Source organism: Etheostoma cragini, chromosome 15, assembly GCF_013103735.1.
Source record: "Etheostoma cragini isolate CJK2018 chromosome 15, CSU_Ecrag_1.0, whole genome shotgun sequence".
Classification (NCBI taxonomy): domain Eukaryota; kingdom Metazoa; phylum Chordata; class Actinopteri; order Perciformes; family Percidae; genus Etheostoma; species Etheostoma cragini.
The window spans coordinates 12297289-12320744 of record NC_048421.1 but is presented as its reverse complement, the minus strand read 5'-3'; the positions used below and the strand labels follow the sequence as shown (position 1 = coordinate 12320744).

Genomic DNA, 23456 nt, shown 5'->3' with positions numbered 1-23456 from the left:
TTACTGGGATTTCAGCTGAAGACGCTTGAAGACTTTTTCATGGAATTGTTTAATTATTTGTACTTTACATGCCAGAAAAAAAATAAAATAAAAGTTACAAATATTGAGTGACTCAATTTTTATTGACTGTCAAACCAATATTATTGAAGGTTGTGACCAAACATTTCTGTCTATACTAAGTTTTTATAATAGGTCTTTTTATAAGTAAAAATAAATTAATGCTGACTAAGAACTATGATAAATGGTTTGAGAGTATGACAGAAAGAACGGAATAAATTTTGGCTTTAAATGTGGTATTTGTTTTCTGCACAGGTCTTCCTAATGGGTTATTTACAGCTATGTTTAAAAAGTATATTTAATTATTGCAATTAATTAAAATCACATGTTTTTAACCAGAGTTAAAAATGGACAAAAGTTTTTGGAATATGATAAAATGGACTTTATTTGAAAACAATGGAATGTATACATTTGACATAAATCAGAGAAATAACAGCAGTTAGCAGTGAAAATCTGATGTGTAGACGAGATAACTACTCATTGGAATTTCCATTGTTTATTGACGCCAAGGTGGTGCCGCTCACAGCATGGCAACTTCATGTTGCTGCAGTGACTGTGGTCCCTCAAGAGCAACCTGCAAACGTGAGGACATACACATTCATTTCAATGGCTTGTTTGCTTAAGGAATTGACATTTAAGTTTTTTAAAAGTAAGGGCAATTTAGATGCAATTAATCCTGATAGTTTTTTTTTTACAAGGACCAAGCACTAAGCACCAGTGATGTATTTACTTATTGTGTTATCTTGGAGTCAGCAATTACTTTTGGGTTGTGCTGCGTTTTAGGTCCAAAACACATTTATAAATAGATATAGATATATTTAAAAAAAAAAAACACTTCTGTGTTCCCAGATCCTCTCACCTTCACACTTCACGCTTAAACAGACCGAACGTCATCTACACTATCATTATAATAAAGCTCAGCTTTGTTCAATACACCGTCTACAATATCACCATCAATAATAAAAAACATTACCTTGCTCTTGGTGCCTTGCTCTTCTTCTAAAGGGAAGCTGTAACTGCTCAAGGGATTTTCCTCGCAACAAATTGTTGATATGCTAAACCTTACCATTATGCTGCTTTGACTGTCATTGTTTTTTTGTCTGTTGTTTTTTTACTTTGTTTGAGTAAGCACCATTCAGAAATGGTTCTGTTCTCTCTTACAAAATCTTGGGCCAATGGGGCCAAGATTAAGATCCTACTGTGGAAATATATGGTCCTGCAGCTGACCACACTGTACCCAATACAAAATACAGTGTATTGTCTCAATTCATTCATTTTATTTTAAAGTTTGCCAACAAACACAGAAAATTTAAAGTTACTCACAAATCCAGAGGATTTAGAGCTCTTCGTGCCCATGAAGCACTGAATCCAGGCTTGAGGGCTCCTGGCAGGCAGCAGGGCTGGTAAACTCCATCAGGTATTCACAACGACTGGGCTCTGAGGTTGATGTCAAAACTGTCTCCTTTCCACACGTTAATTTAATCTGAAGGACACAAAATATCAATGTTCTGTGCTTTGTCAAATGAGAAACATTATTGGGCTTAGGGCTGATTGGCGGTGACTCACTGTGGTGGATCTGTTAGGGCCTTGCCAGCACCCTGTTCCGTGTTCATACTTCATTATAGAGTAAGGGTTATCCTCTGGACCTGCCCATTGTCCCCATGTTCTACACAAAGCAAATGATGGAAAGTAGGAGACAAGTCAAGTATGGATAAAAAAAAAAAAAAAAACACAAACTAAAAAGAAGAACACAGCTATAATTTTACCCAAGGTTAGTTTCTGATCCACCATACTTGGGTTTCTGGGATACTCTGTTGAACGGACAGAGCCTGTAGATGTACCTGAAACCAAAACATTAACTTAGTCCATTAGAAGTAGGAACTTATATTAATTAATAAATACAAGACCTTTTCTTCAAAAGTCGAAGTGTGCACATACTCGCTAGAAGTCAACTCATAACACTGGCTATAGAGGTAGGCAAACTCAGCAGTGGGTCCAAAGTCAAAAGAGATTTCCTTCTCCAGGTTTCTGCACACAGAAAGCAAATTGAAAATGTAACCTTCTTTAACTAACACACTGCAGCAAAATAATCCTTTGTAGCTGTTGAAAAATACAACTGCAGTTGTGGTTACAAACAGTGATTGCATTACTGTTCCTCCAGTGTTTTTCCAAGTACTTACTTGATCTGATCATCAACTTCACGGAGCGCTCTCTCAGCCTCATCAAATGCATCCCTGGCTTTCTGAGCAGCTGGGGATCAAATGTACACAATATAAATATACATTCAAAGTAAATGCAGTCCTAACCCATGGATACATGTGCTGGCATTGTTATTTATTACTATTTATTTCCACTACCAGAAGGAGTGTTCATTATCAAGTTAGCACATTCAAATTCAAACTAATAGGTATGCAGTCACATTTGTGCTTATTTCTGTTATTATTTCACAGAGTGACTCACTAATAGCTGAGGACTGGCTGAGTCACTCACTTTTATGCACACTTACCATCAATAAGGTTCTGCGTTTCTTGGTCGTAGGGTGGCATAGTCCCCTCATCTTCGTCATCCTTCTTTTCTTGGGTCTGCATCGTAGGAGGGCTCTGCATATCGGACAAAGATAATAGTGTCTTACTAAAATAAACTTGAGTCATTCAGCATATGTTGATGGAGAAATACAGTGGGCTTACTTTGTAGTCCCCATCATCTGGGTCATCATCTTCATCCTCTTCCTCATCATCCTCTTCGTCATCTGGGATGTCCTCTTCAGGGTACTGCTCAGACTCATTGTCCCTTATCTCCGCCGGTGGAGTCTCCACTGGTGCTGGGCCGTCTGCGTTGGCCTGATGCACAGAAAGCTGCACATTTAGAAGAGCTGAGTCTATTCACACATGGAACCTATCGGAATAATCATCAGGTTCTTACCTCTGATATGTATTTTTCTTTAATGTTAATCCAAACAGACTCAAATGCAACAGTGTCCACTTTGTCCACTCCTCCCAACAGTCCCTGCACAAACCAAAGAGAAAGTTTACATTCAATATGCTGCGTTTTAAACTGTGCTTGTTATGTTAAATAAAACGTATGATTACAGCCACATGAACCGGCACAGCGTGACAGTAAATAGAACGATCCTTTGGGAGTCTTCAGAAATCTACCTGTAATGTCGTTTAGGTATGAGGATGTGTTGCTTCATTCTTTTTTCAGGAGAATTAATCCACTATAACTTTCCATAGCAAATATGTGTCCACTGCTATATTAATGATCTAAATGTTGAGTACAGCTCCTTTAATATTAGTGTTTTATAAGGAACAATACAAAAGAAAACATTTACCTGAGCCTCTGCTTCTGTGAATGAAACATCTGAATCCGGGTCGAGCTCAGTGTGGGACAGAAGCTCAGTCACCGAGACACTGAAACAAACAAAAATAAATCATTCATTGACGTTATGATAACAACAAGGTCAGCTACAAAAGCACTAAGTTACTACCACACTAATGATTACCAAAAATTTGAAAGGAATGAACATAAAAAACTAGTCTATTCTCAGACATTTTTTGTTCGGAAAAAGAAATTTGGTCTCTATAGATTGCCATCAGGGTTTAATTCTGCAACAAGACAACTTAGGCAAAAAAGGCAAAATAAACTACAGGTCCAGATTTATAAATGCTGCATTTCTTCTTTGCACTATTGTATTTAACTTTTCAAAGTTGTCCGTGGTAAGATTCACAACACTGTCTTCCCTCATTATGGGTGCTAATCATTTTAGAGGGTGCTGATACTCACAAGCCATCTGCATCATCATCTAGTTCAAGAAACACCTCAGCCTTTCTAGCCTTGTCCTTCTCCATATGAATAACAGCCTTTTGATCTGAAACAACAATTTTAATTTTGAGTTATCAGTACTTCTCATGACACATTATATTCAGTGTTATTAAATGTTTTGAAAAATGTCTAACTTCATGCCCAAAGTCTTGCATCAGTGAATTTCTTTTTTCTTTTTAATCAAGGCACGTTAGTCTAGCTAAGAAAATTAATTAATAAGAGAGACTATACCATCTGTAATGTAATGCTCTGTACAAACAGTAGATGGCGATATGCATTTGCATCCTAATTTACCTTCCCAGGCCTTCAGGTGGCGTTCTTTGGCCTCTTTCTCTGGTTGCTCTGCAGCCTCTTTAACAGTTCTAAGAGCCTCCACTTTCTTTTCAAAATCATTCTTACTGAGCTGAACTTCTGCATATTTGGCCTGTTGAGACAAATCAAAATAATACAATTATAAGGAATTTAAGATCTACCCAATACCTGAAAATTCTACTCAATTTACAAAAAAAATTCTTAACAGACTATACTATATTCCAAATAAAACAACAGTCAGATGCAACAACAGCAGGTCATATATTTAGCTACAGTAATGATGAAATGAAACGGGAAAGAATAGCAAATTTGCCACCTAAACCCTCACAACAACATATCTTTTTTTAATCCAAAATTAACTTAATTTTTTTATTTATTATATACACTGATGATTATTTATCAAAAGTCTCAATGTGTAACTATTTTGTATAAATTATATATATAGTCAAACCTACAATATTGCTACAATATCATCAGTATCTCTGTATAACTACATATTTCATAATGCAATAATCAATGGCTCAGAGCTCTTAACTATTACACAAAAAATACAAAATGATTTGTCATTCAAACCTTCTTATCCTCTAGGCCCCTCTTGGCCTCCTGGATAAGCTGTTGTTTAAGCAGAAAGCCCTCCTTAGCAATCTCTGCCATCTTCTGCAGGCTCTCTCTTTCTTTGCGCCCCAAGTCCCTGTAATCACACGATATAAAAAAATACTCAAAAAAAAAAACATTCAACATTTTTCTGGAAACTAAATGTGTATTTAATATGGCTGTGGCGATATGGAACATAAAACCGAAATCGCAACACTCAGCTCCATGATTCTGTGTTGCGGTGGGAGAAGGCAGAATCGCGACACACCCTTTCCAACTCCAGATTTGTCCTTCTCGTCCAGATCCAGTGCTACCAAATCTTTAAATTACTAGTAGCTCTTTTGTTGCCTTATTCCTGTTTTGTCTGGTAAATTTAGCTAAATGTACAGACGGCTAAAAGCGAGAGAGGGGGCACCGGTAAAGCTAACGGAGGTGTAACTTTACCAGTGGCTGCTGTTCTGATTTGGGTGCCTGGGTCTGTTTCCCGACGGTTCAGTTAACGGTCGTTAGCGTCCTGAGCACCGGAGTTGAGTGCTGACAGGGCTGGGGGTTAACTGTGGATGTGTCTGTTTAAGGTACAATAGAATCTTTGGTGTTGGATCGATCATCATTGAAATCAATCAATATCAGTAAATAAGATATCTTTTGTGTTACTGTGTTGCAAACTGGGATGTAACTCCCCCTCCAAAAAAAAGAATTGAGGTTTGTATCGAATTGTGGGTCAAAAATCGTCAACCAAATTGAACCAAAGTTTGGTGTATCGTTACAGCCCGAGTATTTAAGCACATGTACAGGATATATAAAGAAGCTAGGCTTAGACTATGCAGCATGCTAAAATTATTAGCGTTACAACCCAAAAACATTCCCACCTGCAGGTGTTCTGACAGGCAGCACCGCTGTTGTACTCATCTGTTGTGTCACAGCAGTCTGTCCAAGAAACACAGGCGTTTAACAAAACTCTGCCCACACAACACACCTGAAAAGAATTGGTCAGCAAAGTTTAAAACTCATACCACAGATTCCGTCATTGATGCGAGAGGAAGGGATGAAGCCTGGTCGGAAACCTGCATTAGTGCAGTGGAAGCTGCCATTGGGACAAGCAGCAGTGCCTGCAATGCAAATGTGTTATTACTGTAGATATCCAAAACGGCTGCTGGATATTGTCATGACATTCCAAAGCAAGAATTATCAGAATCAGTTTTAATGGCCAAGTATGTGTGTGTACACATACAAAGAATTTGAATAAATGTGTTGCTCCAAACTAGTTTTTGGAAACGATTAAAATATTTAAATCAAGATTAATTCAATTAATGTCATAAATAACTCACAATTAATCATTCAATTGTATCTATACTGAATGTCACTTGATTTCTTTTGGTTAATTATTTTTTCTAATTTTAATGCAGTTATTAACATGGAAAAGTGGATTGGCTTACTTTGTCCAAATGTCTTATATGGAAAACAACATTGCCATATAGCCTACTGTAGTGTTAAATTTCACACTAACATTCTCACTTGGAGCAAATAATCTCACACAATGTAAAATTGTCCATCAATAAAAGGGTGAAAAAACACTTTGACGAGGGGGCGGGTGGTATTTCAGACTAGACGTGCTGCGATGATGGCTCAGTTTACAACAACAAAACACACAGATTACTTTGGTCTTGTCAATGGAACCATTTGGCATTTTAAAAAGTAAACTTTCCATTCAGAATCTTATTGCCATCCACTCAAAACTTAACGTTACTACTCTTTGGACGGCTCACAAGCTCAAACGGCGTGCATCTGGCATGCCTGTTGATTTGTTTTAGGTCCAGCTAGATCCGTTGTGGTGTTGCAGTTTTTCTAACAATACTAGTTGTTACAACAGCATGCGAGACAAAACTACAAAGTTGGCTAGACCGAAAAGAACGTTATTCTCGTAATAAAAAAAATTGACGCCATTAAAATGGGTTTGCGTCAACGCCGTTAATGCGTTTAACTGACAACACTAGTCAGAACATACATACACAGAAATAGCTAAAAACAAGAGCAAAGCTGAAGGTAAACAAACAACTACTATACATTTTAGACTATGTAGATATACAGTGTGGGTGTATATATATTATAAGTATCATATATACAAAACAACACAATGAAATTTGTAAAGAGTAATACAGTACAGTAGTGCAGAGTGCAAAGGATGCTGGAATGAATATGGCTGATTATTGTAAAAAGTTGCTTTGTATACATGAGGTAGGTGAATATGACAGTATATAGAGTGTATACGTTGATGTTGTATAGTATTGGTTTTGTTTTGCTGTATAGTATTTGTTTTGCTGTTGTATAGTATTTGTTTTGCTGTTGTATAGTATAGTATAGCTGTTCTTAATTTATGAATTCCCTGTGCGGCGTCCTTGAGTGCCAAGAAAGGCGTCTTTAAATAAAATGTATTATTATTATTATTATTATGTTTCGATTCATACCTGTTTTGATTCATATAGAGTGATTATTTTACCATGTTAAACAGCAAGGAGTATTTAAACTAGGAAATATATAATTTACTGGTAAAGTGGATGCTTCATGTTATAGGGTTATTATAGCAGTGATTTCCCAGGCACTATGGACTGGTGTTTACTGTTCATTAATTCATTATACAGACAAAGCAGGGCTTCTACACCTCTATTAGTAAAAAGTTTGTTTTATTCAGTGAATTATGGGGAAGAAAAATAGTACTAGGAGTCTCCAGCATGCAGGATATACGCACCTGGCTCATCAGACCCATCTTGACAGTCACAATAGTCATCATTCACTCTGTCAAAGGGAATATTGCGGGAGCCATCCAGGCAAGTAAAAGGTTTGCCTTCTTCATAAAACTGCCGTTCTTTAGAGGTTGAACAAAACAAGCGGGTCAGTGCCATGACAGCTTTAAAACTAAAGGAACTCATAGTGAACTTTCACCCCTGCGCAAAATATACAACTGTACTCATATATCTGTTGTATTATGGTTGTAATTAAATGTAATGCTTACTTGACAAAGGGACACCGCGAGGGCGTTGGACTTCCACGGCTGTGACTCCTCCTGAGACACCTAGCAGCAGAAGCAGCAGAATGTACTGACAGCACATCATGATACGGCGGGCTCCACTGGGTCAGTATTTAGCTAGGTAGCTAGCAAGAATTCAGCTGTACCTGGAACCGCCTAAATCACACAGAATTTGCAGTTTAATACAATAAGCACTCTGTAGCAACTATTAAAATGCCATGACAAGGAGGTTATAAAACACACCACTGACAAAACTGCGCCGGTTCTTACGTAGCTAGGCCTATCTCGACACAATAACGTAGCTACAATACCGTCTTGTCAACGTAACGTTAGCCGAAAGCTAACAAATGAATGCTATCTAGCGAATTTAGCTAAAGCTCTGCTACAAGCAACCCATACATTAACAATATACCAAGAGTACATATGTTGTTACATCAGCTACATACATATATTACAATACTATAATTTTAATAAACTGGGTAAAGACAAATAAAAAGTTTTCTTAGACCTAGCTAATGAGTATTACCAGTAAATACACCACCTAGTTCCGTAGTCAGTGCCAAAGCGCATGCGTAGATCACCGCTCCAATCTGTCTTGTCTCACTCTGATTGGACGACGCTTAGTTTAGCCTTTGTGATTGGTGGAGAGCCCTGGCATCCATAGACATAATAAAGATATGTCTATGCTGGCACCCATCCAAAGTAGAGGATTCTGGGGAGGATGCAGCCATCTCATGCCAAAACCATTTTTTTTCTTCAATGGAGCCATGGGTTCAGGTAGTCATAATTCTTTGCACCGTTTTCCGTACACCATAAAGGGCAAAAAAGTTAACGAGCAGGTAATGTTCAAGTGGACAGATATTATTTTAAAACTACCACTATTATTCAAATGTATCTAAAAACTAGTACAATTGTTTTGTTAACAGTCAAGGGACATTACCTGCAACATCCAGTTAATATTAAAGTCTTGCTGGTCATGCTACAAAAATAAGATTAGGCTACCAGTCCCTGGATAAATGACAATACAACACATACAAACAATAATGCTGACACTTGATTTGCTAACAAACCGCAGTGGACAAGGAAACTGTAATAACCGCAAACATGACAACTGTATTGCATTTAATATAAAAATCTTACTTTATTTGTATTTTTAACACACTTTACAGTACCGAACAGTGAAATAAAAGAAAAATATACTGATATACTATAATATTATTTTATATATAGATGTTTGCTTATTAAATGCATTTATTAACAAAATGAAACATCAGCTCTGTTAAGAGGAAAAAACTTTCATAAAAATAATATAATAAAAAATAACTTGGACACATTTGACACATTACAGCAAGATCATTTACAAATATTACAATCATTTCATGTTGTTTTTTCCCTTGAATAATCTTTCTCACTTGTGAATAAACACATGAATTAAAGCCCAGAGAGTTATTCACAGAGGGAGTCAGTCTGCAACAAAGTGACAGCAACCCAGATGGGGACCAAAGTTACTAACAAATGATGGTGGTGATAGTACTAGAAATGGTCAAGTTAGATAAGGACACATTTATTTCCTTTGAAAATGTCACCCCCTATGTGACTACATCAGCTTACATTTGACTTTATCAGTCAAATTAGTTCAATCTCACATTGACTATTAATAGAGAATGACTAGTTTGTTTGATTATGTTTCTGGAAAAGGGGTTAACATTGACTACTGCACGATGAGGGTTTGGGATTTGGCCCAATGGAATATAATCAACAGGTGACTGCCAATGACCAAACCACCAGCACAGACTGTACACTACCTGAAACACACTGTCTGCCTTAAAACCTGGCGAAATAAAGTGCTGGTACAAATATAGTTGATTTTAATAGATGTGGACAATTAAAAAAATGTTAGCACAAGTGTAAAACATAACCAGAAAATGAAAAGGTGATGATGTGGCCTGCAGTGTTTTAGTGGTTCACTTAACAACCTTAAGTGTTTTTTTGTCAACCATTATGACTTGGATAAATTTATAATTTACAATCCAATATTACAGTATATACAAGAATGGTAATGCTTATAGCTATATCATCAACACGTGATTCATTTTCCAGACCATCCACCAGAATGATATAAAAATAAACTATACACAAACTGTTCAAAGAAAACACTACCCATGGTTTTCTTTTCATCATTTAAAAAGAATGGCAGCAATCAATCAATTGAATAATTTTCTTTTAAGAAACAATTGCTACAGTATCGTGTTTGTATGGCAAGTAAATATTAACGTTTTTATAGCTTATGACATAAGAAGAAGCCACAAAAACAAAGCAACATATTTAAAGTAAAAATGCCGATGCAAATGGGAATCTTTTTATTTAAATCACTGCAATAGTAATCCTGGATTCCCATTCCACGAGATGGAAGCCTGTGTGGTGGCCTGGCAGCTCTGCTCCATCTTGCGACAGAGCAGGTCAAACACACAGGCTTGTGTTGCACCGAGCTGTGGTGTCTTCAGATAAGCTCAGTTACTGACCTGCAGAAACTTGCTCTTACCCTTCAAAAGAACCACACTCATGTTGTTTTTTAATTTTTTTACCCTGTGAAAAACAAACACCTAAACAAACTGTGACCTATTTAAGCTGTGCTGATCAAAATTCTGAACAGCAGTCAACAACATGTGGTGATGCCAGTGTGAGACCAGTGACACATATGACAACAGCTTTAGCACATACCCTCTGTTTCTGTTACTCACTCACTCACTTACTCATGACCACACGATAAGTCCCGCAAACAAATACACGCATCAACTCCATCATGTCAACAAATCAATATCTGGTTAGATTCAAACAAAGAGCATCCATATTCATTCTTTTAACTCCCATTCTTACTTCCTCTGCATGCCTCCAGGTAGCTATAAGATAGTCCTTTTTCCATCCTGATTTAAAAACAAAACATTCTTTATGTTGGTCCAAGCACAGCAACAACATAATAACTAGTTGGCAGCAGTAGTTTCTCTTCTCCCCTCCAAAAGCAATGCTGGATACATTGTGTATAGACACACTGATACTCACAGAAAAAGCATACGTAAGTGATATAAATCTACTAGGATATCTATTACATATCTTATAAATCATCTACATACTGGCAGGTATGAATCCTGCATCTGACATTAAGGCAAAAAAGCATCATAACATAACCTAACAAGGATGATTAGGGACTGCCAGACCACCTGAAGTCACGCTTCTTTCTACTGACATTCTGCCTCCCTGATTTTCTTATTCATCTGTGTTACTTCAAATCACTTCACCCACTGAAGTTTCTCATCCTTTACTTTGGTGAGAATCATTGTTCATGAGGAGACATAACCACGCAGTGCAAGTGGGTGTAAGATGGCGAGTGGAAATTTGTTGTTTGCTGATAAAATAATGATGGATCCCTTCAACATTTTTAGCAACTGTTAAATAGAAAATAGGCAAAAGTTATGCTTCAAAGCATTACATGGCTTATTCTCAGAAAGTTTAAAAAAAGCACTATAATAAGAAAAAAAACATACCGTTAAGCTGGAAAGAATCCACTGGTGGTTGTGGTGGTGGTGGTTGTGATTGCTCTGCGTCTACATTTCTGAGTTATTAGATTACCAGAAGAGCAACAAAGGAAGACTTACAGCTTAAAACATATCACCACAGAAACTGTACGTGTGAGATATACACACCACAATACCATGAACAGTAAAGAGAGACAATCAAAAATGATAACAAAATCAGACACTCCTGTACCACAATGCATTGCTTCACGACAGCTCCGTTCAGGAAGCTGGTGTTTCAGAAAGGCACAGAGCCATCTTGCACCAGTAGCACTCTCCTCGTAAAGGGAAAAGGGGTTAAGGGACCCGGCGGCCCCTTCATCGCAGCATCTTCTTTTCTTTCGATATCTTCCTCTCTCCTCCCCCAACTCTGGATGTTCTTATTTTTCTTTCCGACAGAAATGGAAAAAAAAGTCACTCGGGTGTGTAGCTTTTCTGAGGAGAACAATTTCTGTTGAGGTTCTTACAAACATGAATTACTAATACTGACTGAACACAAGTTAATACTCCATTAAGAGATGGCTTTTTCCAAAGAGATTCATTACTAGTCGATGTCCTCATATACATGCACACATACAAACCAACTGTGTGTGTGTGTGTATGTGTGTGCGTGCGTGCGTGTGTGCGTGTGTGTCACTTTTTGTGTATTTGTGTGTCACTTTGTGTGTTTGTGTGTGTGCATTCCTGTCTCAGAGTGCTACGCTTTCTGCAGTTGCCCATCATTCATGCTCTCCTGAATTCCTCTCGAGTCTAAAGTTCGTTGTGGAATCAGTCGGAGGACTTGTCACCACTCCAAATCTACAGTTGCTGTGTAATTACCTTCTCTTTAAGTGATTCTAATTTATTCCCTTTTTGAAAAATATATTTAAAGGTCTGTATTGTCATTGCAGTCTTATTTGTTCTTGGTTTGGCCATTGAAAGGATGAACAAGATAATGTGTGCAAGTGAAGAGGGAGATACGGGGGCAAAACTCATGTATCTTCAGCTTGTGAAGAAGAGTCTTCCTCCTCCTCTACAGGACTTGTGTCAGAAAGTCTCTCCTTTTCAGATCTCACCTCTAACTGAGCTTTCAGCTCCTCCTCCTGCTCCTCTTCCACCTCTTCTTCCTCCATTGCCACCTCATCTTCCTCTTCTATTATGTCCTCATTTTCCTCCTCTACCATTATGTCTTCCTCATCCGCTTTTTTACCCTCATCTTCCTCCCTCTGACTGCAGTCCTGTGCCACATGGTTCAGCGTAAGCTTGTCCCCCTCATCTCCCTGTTCTCTCAGAGAGCTGTCTTCGAGGGTGAGCTCAAACTGAAACTTGTCCATGCAGGCATTTAGATCCTTATCCTGACACACAGGAGGTGGTGAGGGGCTTTGGGGGATAGTGCTCTGGTACCAGTCCCTGTTGTCCTCCAGAGTGTCCAAGATGTCCTGGGCATCAGGGTGCACAAGGTCCCCCCATGTCTCCCACAGTGGGTGGACAATATAGTCAATAAAGCCCACCTGCGTCCAGAAAGAAAGCATGATGGATCATTTAAATCACAGGGGTGTAATTTCCCAACAAATCCGTATTAAAAATGTATGAGGATGACTGCTGTGATTAGATATGACAGATTACTCTTACTTACTGTGCTTTTCACAGTTTTTAAAGTATTAAAACACAGTTGTGCACAGGATCATATTCCTGCATTGTATATTTCAGGGCTGGTCATTTACCTGGCTCTTTTCCACAGATGCAGTGTGTTTGTCGCACATGGGACTGATCTCCATCCCTCGCTCTCTCTCCTTATCTCCCTGCCTGAAGAACTCCTCCATGATTCTCTCCGTCCATTGTCGATACACAGCCAGGGGTTTCGTGGGATTACTCAGGTCAGCACAGTGCACCATGTTCCTCAACACCTGCACAAACACACAGACACATGTAACACACTGTATTATGTATGTGCAAAGTTTTAAGCACTGAATTTAGATTTGCATAGAGGTCATCACCCAACAAATGTTTTAGCAGCTTAAAGGAGGTGGTGAACAACCAGCCTTTTAATTATCCTCTTTCATTTTTTTTTTTCATTTATTCTCCTTTCCTTTCCTCTTCTATTAATTGCTTTTACAACTCCAAAATCTAGTTCCCCTGCTTATTAACTTGGAAAGCTTTCTCAATTTTTATCCTCTTTTCACAGCACCTGCTCCTCCCTTTTCCATTTCATTTTGCAAAGAATTGTTTTTATTGAAAGATGCTCAGAATTGCAGTATGTAAGACACAAACATTTCCATTTTTGCGTGCCCTTTTTCCCTTTCTGGTTACGATTGTGTCACCTACTACTTAATGTATGAAGTACATCATATTTAAAATTCTCCACTTATTAGTGTATTCAGTCTGGTTTAACTTTATTGGCCTTGCCACATTATTGGAGAATTCCGGTCAATTTCAACATGTAGCTCTGTTGTTTGTGAATTTGTAGTGCTGTCAGAAGCGAGAAAAACAATCGGTGCAGCCTACACTGTGTTATCCTCCTGCTGGCGTTAGCACCCAACAGGCTTAAACAGGGCAAATTTTACATGTGTTTTTAGACTCTAAACATGTTCAAAATGTCATTAATACTGCCTACCCATGTGAAGTGATTCCTTCCAAGTGAACACAGTGAATCTGACTGCTGTAGATGTGACAGAAAGGCATTAAAGTTCTGCTAATTCAGCTGTGTTTAGTTCCTGTGTGGATACTGCAAGGAGTGCTTTGGGACCGTCTACAAACTACAAACACCAAAAAGAGATACAAACATATTTTCAAAAATAAGCATATGGTTATTTTTTTAAAGAAAGTGCTGTAATACAACTAGCAGGAGACAAGTTATAATTGAGGTAAGTTTGGAGACACTACCTTATTTAATCATTAAATTTATAGCCTACATATTTTTGTTTTATCTCTTTTCTCATACCTATCTGCACAGCGCTGTTTAGAGTAAGCCGGCAAACTGAGCGTCAAAGCACAAGCTGTGAAACTTTCCTACATATTTCTTACAATTAAACTATTTAAATGTGTTTATTATGAAGTGGCAAAATAAGAAAATGTTGGTTCTTAATCAGCAGTAAGCTACAAATCTATTGAGAGCTGAACACACTGAGCCTTTTAAAAACCTATTTAGTCATCACACTTTTCTAATTAATGATTTATGTGAGAGTAACAACTGACATTAAAACCAGGTCCATTCTTTTCTCTTCCAACCAAAAGGGGCAGAAGCTTTTATCTTTTAGTAAAAAAACTACCTGCACTATTAACCCCATCCTCCTCACTCCCTCCTTTAATATCAATTATCAATTCTTCAGTGACATTTGGCTGTGTGTCCTCAGGTCACCTAGTTTCTTCAGTCTTCATGCATACCTTTTCCTTAATCTAATACTAAGACCCAACAAACTAGTGTTTTTTCTTTAATAATTTCCAAAACTCTTGAATAAAAGAATTCTCATAGAAACACTAGTTACCCCAATCAGTCAGGATTCAAACTGGCATACTAAACCATCACTGCACTCCTCCGTGTTTCTGAGTGTCCTCCTGACCTCAGTATAGATGACAACAGCAACCTACTCCTTAAAACTCTTATTCTGCTTAGTAAGCCTCGACTCGACTCATCTCAACTCAATCACTTATTTTAGTTCTTCCTCGGTCAAGGTTCCAAGGGAGCAGAGCCGATATAAGAACGGCATTTTCCCGCAGCAAAGCTGTGACTATCAGCTGAGAATCTGAGGGAGTAGCAATGGAGTACTATCTGCACTGGAAATCGAAAAGAAAAAGTACCTGGTACTAACAAAAGTGAGTTGAATCATACCATGTAATGAAAACACAGCTATACAGACACTGGGATCACTTGGCATGTTTCTCTTCCTGCCTTTCCATCGTCCTCTCAGTGAAAACCCAAATTCACTGTATCACAAATATTTGACATAAATCGGGTCAAATATATTCATGCATGTCAGGCTGTCATCAACCAGTCCATTAAGGTACCTGTCTGTAAAACCTTGCCCCACACCAGAGTTCTCTGTCATCATTGACATCATAAAGTAGCGCCTACATTATCCATCAAACACATAAACGCAATCCTCGAAAACCAGATCCTACAGTGGTTCTTCTTATGGCTCTACCTCTTACAATGCCCAAGCTACTAAAACATGTTTTAAAGAAGAGACTGCATCACCTTTCTTAGGCCTGCTCCATGTCTTAACTATCAACAAACGTTACCAACATTGGGAGCACAAAGAAAATACAAAAAAAGCCCAGACAGACAAATCACAGTTCTGGTGGTGTCCATGTACACAGTGTTACCTCTACATGCCATGACATTTTAAGTAAATTGAGGCAAGGAATTCAATTTCAATCCTTTAGTAAGTGCTCAGTGCTTCTGTAACAGGCCTAGAACATCTGCTAAATGGCTAAATTTAAGTTTCTTGTAAATGAAGTGGAGATGAGGTCTCACCTGTATCCGGTCAGTGTAATGGTCAAGCAGCAGTACTCCAGAACTTGTCACTTTCTTGGTTTCCACCATAGTCTTAAGATCTGCCAGCAAACTCATGTGTTTAGACATATCGGTTGCCAAAACCTGGGAAGAAAATTTGTATAAATGCATTAGAGAAAACCATAGAACGATGGAGAATAGAAAGGAGGTAGGAGACAAGGGAGATCTTCATGATACAGAATGAGTGTGTTGACAACACTTACCATATCAATGACAAGTTTCCTCAGGCTCTGTCTCTGCCTCTTGCTAAGGTTCTGGAAGATGTCACAGTTGTCTTCGTGAAGCAGCTTGAAGCCCACAGCTAGGTGATGGTTCTCCAACACAGACTCATCGTTGTACATCAGAGCTAGCTCAGAGTCTGAGGTAAGCACCATACAAGACATACGAGTCAAAAACACACACATTATTTGCATCACCACGTTCCTAACATCAGTGTTAGGATCAGACTGTGATGGCATTTTGTCAAAATGTACAACAGCTTATTTGATTTAAGGAAGAAGCACAGTGCAAATAAAACTTTAAATACAATTATCTCCATTTAGAACAACAAAAAGCACACAGTGTAAAGACGAAACAGATTAATGTACTAAAAACAACATGCAAACTGAGGATGACTGCAGTACCAAAGGTAAAAAATATAGGAGATTTTCAACTAAAGTGAGTGTATTATACACAACAGGAATATAACTTAAATTACTACACAGATATGTCTTTAAATGTATTTCTCAATGCTTTGCAACATAATGATGAGTTATAATTTGGTTGAGAAGACATACACATTTTATCATGAGAAAATTGAAACAAAACATTCAAAATGTTTGAAATGTTTTTGAAATAAGAGTTTAAAAGCAATATTTACCTTTACTGGATCAAAAGAAATTTAATGCTAGGTATTATCAGATTAGAAGACCCAGAAAAGTGGCCACTAAGGCTTGAACTAACGATTATTTTCAATGTCGAACCATCTGCCACTTATCTTCTTGATTAATCAATAAGTGGCTCTGTCTATAAAATTTCAGAAAATGGTGAATCATGCCGATCACTGTTTTCCAAAGCCCAAAATGACATCTTCAAATGTCTTCTTTTGTTCACAACTCAAAGATATTCAGTTTATGGTCATAGAGAAGTGCAGAAACTAGAAAATATTCGCAGTTAAGAAACTGGAATCAGAATTTCTGAAACCGATCATTTATCAAAAATAGATGGCGATTTATTTATAGTCGATTAATCGAATAATCTTTGCAGCTCTAGTGTCCTCATCTAATTCTTACAAATTGGATCTTAGCTATGTGCTTCTTTTCTAAAAAAAGACTTTTACAAAGTTGGCAAACGACAAGACCTGTCACTAGTACACTAGTTCTTTTATAGCTTGCCTTCCTTTGTTAGGACTTACTAATTTTGGTTATATAACACGTATCAGGGGTATTCAATCCTGAACTAAAAGTAGCTTTTTGTTTGTCCTTGCCATCACGATGTCCTTTGTTTTTCCCGTTGTATTTTATATATTTTGTATAATTTATATGTTTGTGTGTCATCTCTTAATCTCATTTCAACTTACTTGTGTTTATGAGGAATTGGTTGGACACTCCTGGATGGTCCACATCATGGATGGCAGCAGCAAATAACGCAGCTAGTATCTCTAAATCAGTGAACACAGCCTGTCAGAGAAATAAGACAGAAAAATAAGCAGTTAATGCTGTTTATAAATTACCTATGACTACTATATTCTGTATAGATGGCCTTATATTTCTAAAAGTCTTTGCAGTTAGATGTGTATTGGCAGTATTGACGAGTAAAGGTATTTACATCTAAAGCCGGTGTGGATAGCAGTACATGAGTAGACTGAGTGACATCTGCAGCATGGAGGCTGTTATGGTAGGCCACATTGGCATGGTAGTGGTCCTCCAGGGTCATTACATAGGTGACAAATGTATCCACAGGGATCCGAAAGGTCTTCAGTAGATCTCTTTCCTACAGCCACAGGGATCACCATAGTCGCAGATAAGTAATGCTACATGATAAACTATATAAGTCATTGTTTGTTAAAGCTCAGTCATCCTGTCTCTCACCTGGAAGATGGCAAACATTATGCAGCTGAGGGGTCGGTTATTAGAGAACTCTGCCACACTAAAGATATTAAGGCCCCATATGTTCAAGTCGTTCAGTTCCTAAAGGCACAACAGATCACATTAACACACATCAGTACAACAATCTAGCAGTTTTCCATCTAAATCCACCCACAAAGGTGCATGATACTACAGTTGTCTGTTCTTTAATTAGATTACAATTAGGTTACATGAAAGATGCCACATGTCTTTGTGTTGGCATTGGTTTCTCCTCTACTTCAAAACTTTTTTCCACATTGAGAAATAAAAAAGCACTTGCACTGACTCTGATGGACCAATGCCAAAAAGATGTTCACAGGTTATGTTTTAAGTTGTGAAAACATCTTCTGCGTTTACATTCCTTTTCAGTTGTGATCATGTCACATCATGTGCATTTTCCCTTTAACTGTTCACATAATCAGGTATACAGATGGTCAAAGAAAGCTGTGAATTGAAATGCATGTGGGCATAACAACTTATATGTACATAAAGAGGAATATGTAGAGAAGAGTGACAGGAAATACATGTCTGTTTTCCTTCTTTTGTTATCTCCTGTGCGGTTTTGTTTGTGCGTGTCTATGCAATCACTTGCTTCCCAGCTGCTTTTTTCCATCCATTTAGTTCAGATCAGATCTTTATGGTCACACAGCAACATAAAAACATAAATCATGAACCCAATAAAAACACAGTAAGTTAATGATGTATTTACCCTGGCTAACGCATCCTCATGTTCAGTCTTCACGCCGAACCGAGGCATGGTGGAGTTTGAAAGGCTGGAACTGTGTGTGAGCTTCTTCACACCGCTAATGTGACACATGGGCTTCTCCCTCTCCCTCAAAGTTGGGGATGGGATCTCCACATCATTCTGCTTATCTGGGGGGGGGGGGGGCAGAAGTCAGCCAGGATGGGTCAAAGCTATAAAGCACTTGCTATTGAGGTTGGTAACAAATGGATGTTTTACCTAGAAAGGTAGTGGAGATGTATTCTGACACCTGGTTCCCTGAGCGACTCATCTCTGACAAATGGGACAGCTCCCTGTTCAACATCCTCTTGAACTGAGGGAAGGACAGACAGACACAGGAAGTGAGTGATTTGAACAGTACTTACAAAGTAGTATAAAGGGTTATTGACATATCCAACAATGTAGAGACTTGCAAATTCGTAAACCCTCAGAATTATTACCATTGACCTTTAGATTTCATTTGTACTGATACATTCCAACAAAGCGTTAGTCCAGCAGTCCGATATTAAACAATAAATGATCACCTTCATTCTGGCTTAATTCACTAAAGGGTGAGAAAATCAATGATGAATCATGCCTCCTCTTTTGAGAACATACTGTTCAAAACCCATATATCAGTGTGCTTGCATTTTGATTGCCATGTATTTATATGCTGCAGCAATGTGGCATTTTAATACATATTCTTCTCCAGACATCTACAGTGGCAATCATGAACAACTTGTCTGCAGGTCCTCACAGTACAGGCACAATAAACAAATACATTGTCGCTGAAGACATTAAATAGTGAATATTATCTCAGCTTGAGCTTGTGCTTATTTTATTTCTATAGATAAAGGTGGTGTTTGGTAGTTACCTGTCGTGCAAGTCATGTTATGGCACAATACGATACCTACAAGTCCCCTTTGGTCTGTGTCCTACCAACTGATCTTTCACACCTAACAGTTGCCACGGTAACGAAAGTGGTTGCCGTGGCAACTGCCTCATCACAGTCAGTCCTTCAGCTTGATGTGAGAGCGGTGGCTGCTTGGGTGACAAACTGAGGGAGTAGGCAGGTGTCTCTAACCTTTACCAAGGTCACCCCTGAGCTCCTCAACTGTTTTCCTCTCCGCACCTCTTTATTCCTTAAATCTGCTCCTCCCTCCCTCTACAGGTAAACAACACTCTCCACTACTGCCCTTGAGTCCCAAAACCCTCCTCCATCACAGGCTCCACTTTGTCTTCCTGCTATTTCCCACAAGCATTCCCTCCATCTTTCACTTTTTCCATCTCAGTTATCTCTCTTTTTCCACCCATCCCACCCAGCCTTACGCTCATTACATGTTAGGCCAAGCAAATAGGTATACTCTGACAGCTAAATCATTCAAGCAGTTGGGCAGAATCAGCCATCAGCCAGGGAAGCAAGTCAAACCCTGTGGCAAACTTAGGCAACTGGCTTAGCTCAAACCTCCTCCTCTATTTCTCGCTTTCTCTCGTTCTTTCCTTCCCTAATGCTGTACTGCTGAGTCATAGCTGCCAACCAACACTTCCACAGTGCCAGTCCAAGTGCCAGGACAAACAACACTCTTCCTCTGACACTGACTAATGAGGCAAACATGCAAACGCTGCGCAGACATGACCACCAATACACACACACACACACACACACACACACACACACACACACGCACACACACACAAACCCGTATACACACGCATATGTGAGGGACCCAGGAGGGCTTTATTTTTTCTTACTGTACGTGATTAAGAACAACAATAACCAAAAAACACACGTGGTAAATGTGACCCTTCTCTGACCTAAAACCTGTACCGTTTGACTCAGACTGTAAAAATATCAACAGAGAAGAAACTCATGTTTCCTAATGTGCACAATGTCTTTCAACAAAGCAATAAAAATAAAAGCCAGAATTTGTTTTGATAACACAGTGCTATAACGCATCTAATACAAACCTGACATTATTAAAACAATGTCTTAACTTCATACATTTTTTTATGTATGTAACATGTTGGCACAATTAAAGAGTCTTAACACAATAAGCATTGTCCTTCACTGACAATACGTTTGGCTTCTATGAGTCTGTATTGAGGCCCGCCTCAGGGTAGCAGGAGAGAGACACAGAGGGATATGGGACGCAGGTGTGGAGGATGGAAATGGGCATTATGTGACTCTGCAATGTACCTGCAGTAAAGACGGCTAGACTACTTATCACAAAGTCCCCAAGCTATTTCTAAGATTTGAAGCAGCTCGGTGTATTCTCAAAGGACAGAAATGTAGACCAGATATACAAGGATGAAGAATCAGAGTAAAATTGTCTTTTTGTTTACAATGCTGCTGCAATGCAGGAACACAGCAGAGTTATTAAACTTTCTGACTTTATCCCTGTTCCTTTTCAGTGGATCATAAATGAAATGTAAAGAAACACACTGCCTTACAGTTATTCACAAAGCCATTGTCAGACCCACAGAACCTTCCTTCTCCACATAAATTCAGTATATAATGTCCCTACGTACCACCATGTAAGATACTCCTATATAAACACATAAAATTCACATATTTTTAAACCATAACTGCTGGTTTAAAAAACAAAGAATAGGAGCATGGAGTAAGCAAATAGAGTTGTTAATGCATGCTTAGATGTAACACTTGGAGAGTTCACAACATCTATCCAAGATGGCCATTGCCAGGCCTTGTTTTCCCTTTGCCAGCTCTCCGAGCCCTACCTGGTCCCACCAGCCAATGAGCCAGGGCCTGGAGCAGGTCTCACAGAATAGGTCCACAAAAGGTGTCCTGCGCTCCGCCGTCGTCCCACTCCCCTCCAGAACCCCTCCAGCAGCCGCACCAAGATCCAGCTCTGCCCCTGCCCTCCCCTGCAGGGGGCTGTAGCTGGAGGAGTGGGGCAGCCTGTAGCCCCCTGGTACAGGCGAGGGGCAGGGGGATGGCACTGGCTCAATGGCCTCTACCACACCCATGTTGAGGGTGACAGGGGGTTTGGGCCGATGGCACAGGCAGGATGTGCGGTAGTGGAGTGGAGTAGGGGCGCTGCGGGGGCCCCAGTGGCATGAGGGCGTCGTCAGGTTGTGTGAGGAGATGCCACAGCCAGTCAAGCCGGGACACTCCAGAGTGACGGCTGCCCCGAGAGGGGTCGAAGGAACGGGGAAGGGGGTGAGGGTAGGGGCCGCTGGTGCAGACTGTCTTTGCCTACATGCAGCACCCCAAAGCAGGCCCCCCAGTCAGTCCAGAGTCAGGCTCCAGCCTCAGTGTGGTCCGAAGATGAGGGTCCCCCTGATGGGCAGACCAGGAGCCCCCTGGATCCGGCTGCTGTAGAGACTACATCTCATCCCATTTGCTGAGCAGACTGACCCAAATCTACTGTCACTGCAGGGTAGAGGTGGATGGGAGCCGAAAGAGGGAAGATGGACGGGAAAAGAGAGGGAGCGAGGGGCCGTCTGAAGGGCACAGAGAAGAGCCGATGGAGGAGAGCAGTGGGAATGTGAGAGATGTAAACAAATAACAATGATGTGGGAGAGCTGAGCTTCTTGACAAACAGTAATAAAAGATTTAGATGAAGGAGGGGAGAGGGATGGAGTGATTAAGACGGCAGGATGGAGAGATGACCATAGAAGCAATGATGGAGGTAAAGAGTAAGGATGACAGCAGGAACATCGGGAAAGGAATGAGGGAGAAACAAAAGCAAGAGTAAAACAAGGAGGAAGAGGATGAGAGAGGGAGAGAGAGAGAAAGAGACTGAGAGGGATGCAGGCAGGCCTGAAGCTGACGGCCAGGTTGAAGAATCACACCAGAGCTGTGGTCTGGAAAAACAGACTCCCTCTCCCTGCGTCGACTGCCCCTCCCCCACGGTACAGATCCAAAGGCCCGGCCCAGTCCTACCGGTGCATCAGCCCGCCTGTGCCGTCTCACACAGATCCCAGCAACACACAGTCAGTCCACAGTCAGTCAAGCTGCTTCCTGATAGTTCCGTATCCCAGTCCCCTGCTGCGTGTCAATCCATGCCTCATCTGGCCAAATTGCCAGAGGTCTAATCCTGCTGCTTTGGGCTGCCGTTCCTCCTCCAATGCTCTGCCTCTTGCGCCATTTCCCTGGATGCTGTAGACAGCTCTCGCAAGCTAATCAGGCAGTGTGGCTGCAGGCGCATGGATGTGTGTGTGTCTGTGCTTGCTTCTGCTCTCAGCCTGAGTGCGCATGTGCGATAAAGCAGCATGTACGTCTGTCGAAAATATGTGTGTGTGCAAGTCTGTGTGCGAAAGTGAGAGACTGAGTGGGAATATTCATGTGTACCTCCATGTTGGCACAGGCCGGAGGATTTCTGTGACTTAGTTGCAGCTCTGAAAAGGAAGTTACATATTCACAGAGACACTGTTTACCCCAAGAAACTGTATGCACACACATACAAGATGTGCTTTAAGCACTCTCCTGGTGTCTCTCCCTCAATCCTTTCATTATAAGCCTAACTGATTCTAAACATTAGGAACCATGCCATTCATTAATAGTGACGTGCAACATGGGAAGACTATGTGGAATGAAACAAACCATGCACACGATGCTGTCTCTTTAAGACAGAACACTATTAAACGAGCATCACCTCTATTTCATTGGTTCTTGCCTTAACCACATGGCTTGTGGTCAGAGTGGCAAGCCAATGAGTAAAAGGGAAGGGCAGACCCTGCTGCTGTTCGATAGCAACCCATAGCCAAGGTTACAGCAGAGACATCAGCATCA

At 39.8% G+C, this 23456-nt stretch overlaps 2 protein-coding genes across 5 annotated transcripts in view; both read right to left on the bottom strand.

Moving 5' to 3' along the window:
• Window positions 1–415: 415 nt before the first annotated feature.
• On the bottom strand, window positions 416–21571 carry prkcsh (protein kinase C substrate 80K-H). Of its 2 annotated transcripts, none has more exons than XM_034894205.1 (18): window positions 21559–21571; window positions 7796–7927; window positions 7532–7648; window positions 5799–5894; window positions 5655–5712; window positions 4765–4882; window positions 4174–4303; window positions 3841–3925; window positions 3389–3467; window positions 2980–3063; window positions 2745–2897; window positions 2564–2657; window positions 2238–2307; window positions 1996–2085; window positions 1824–1898; window positions 1624–1723; window positions 1381–1540; window positions 416–631 (listed from the first exon to the last, which is right to left on the bottom strand). In XM_034894205.1, exons 2-17 carry the CDS (start codon window positions 7893–7895, stop codon window positions 1394–1396), a joined length of 1596 nt encoding a protein of 531 aa, XP_034750096.1. In that variant the 5' UTR covers window positions 7896–7927; window positions 21559–21571; the 3' UTR covers window positions 416–631; window positions 1381–1393. The 2 variants fall into 2 exon arrangements, with proteins under 2 accessions (XP_034750096.1, XP_034750095.1); XM_034894204.1 differs by lacking the exon at window positions 21559–21571 and adding an exon at window positions 8337–8401 and having other exon boundaries at window positions 7796–7966.
• pde4a (phosphodiesterase 4A, cAMP-specific) overlaps window positions 12247–23456 on the bottom strand; it is a 39400-nt gene continuing 28190 nt past the window's right edge. For 2 of the 3 annotated variants that reach the window (XM_034894197.1, XM_034894198.1), the window contains exons 7-15: window positions 18941–19034; window positions 18689–18852; window positions 17944–18042; window positions 17681–17845; window positions 17433–17532; window positions 16078–16232; window positions 15836–15958; window positions 13086–13268; window positions 12247–12872 (exon numbers count right to left, since the gene is read on the bottom strand). In XM_034894197.1, coding sequence (XP_034750088.1) covers window positions 12354–12872; window positions 13086–13268; window positions 15836–15958; window positions 16078–16232; window positions 17433–17532; window positions 17681–17845; window positions 17944–18042; window positions 18689–18852; window positions 18941–19034 — 1602 coding nt within the window. In that variant the 3' untranslated portion in view covers window positions 12247–12353. Of the gene's footprint in view, window positions 12873–13085; window positions 13269–15835; window positions 15959–16077; window positions 16233–17432; window positions 17533–17680; window positions 17846–17943; window positions 18043–18688; window positions 18853–18940; window positions 19035–21439; window positions 22996–23456 lie in introns of those variants that run through there. The other variant, XM_034894199.1, reaches the window with a different exon arrangement.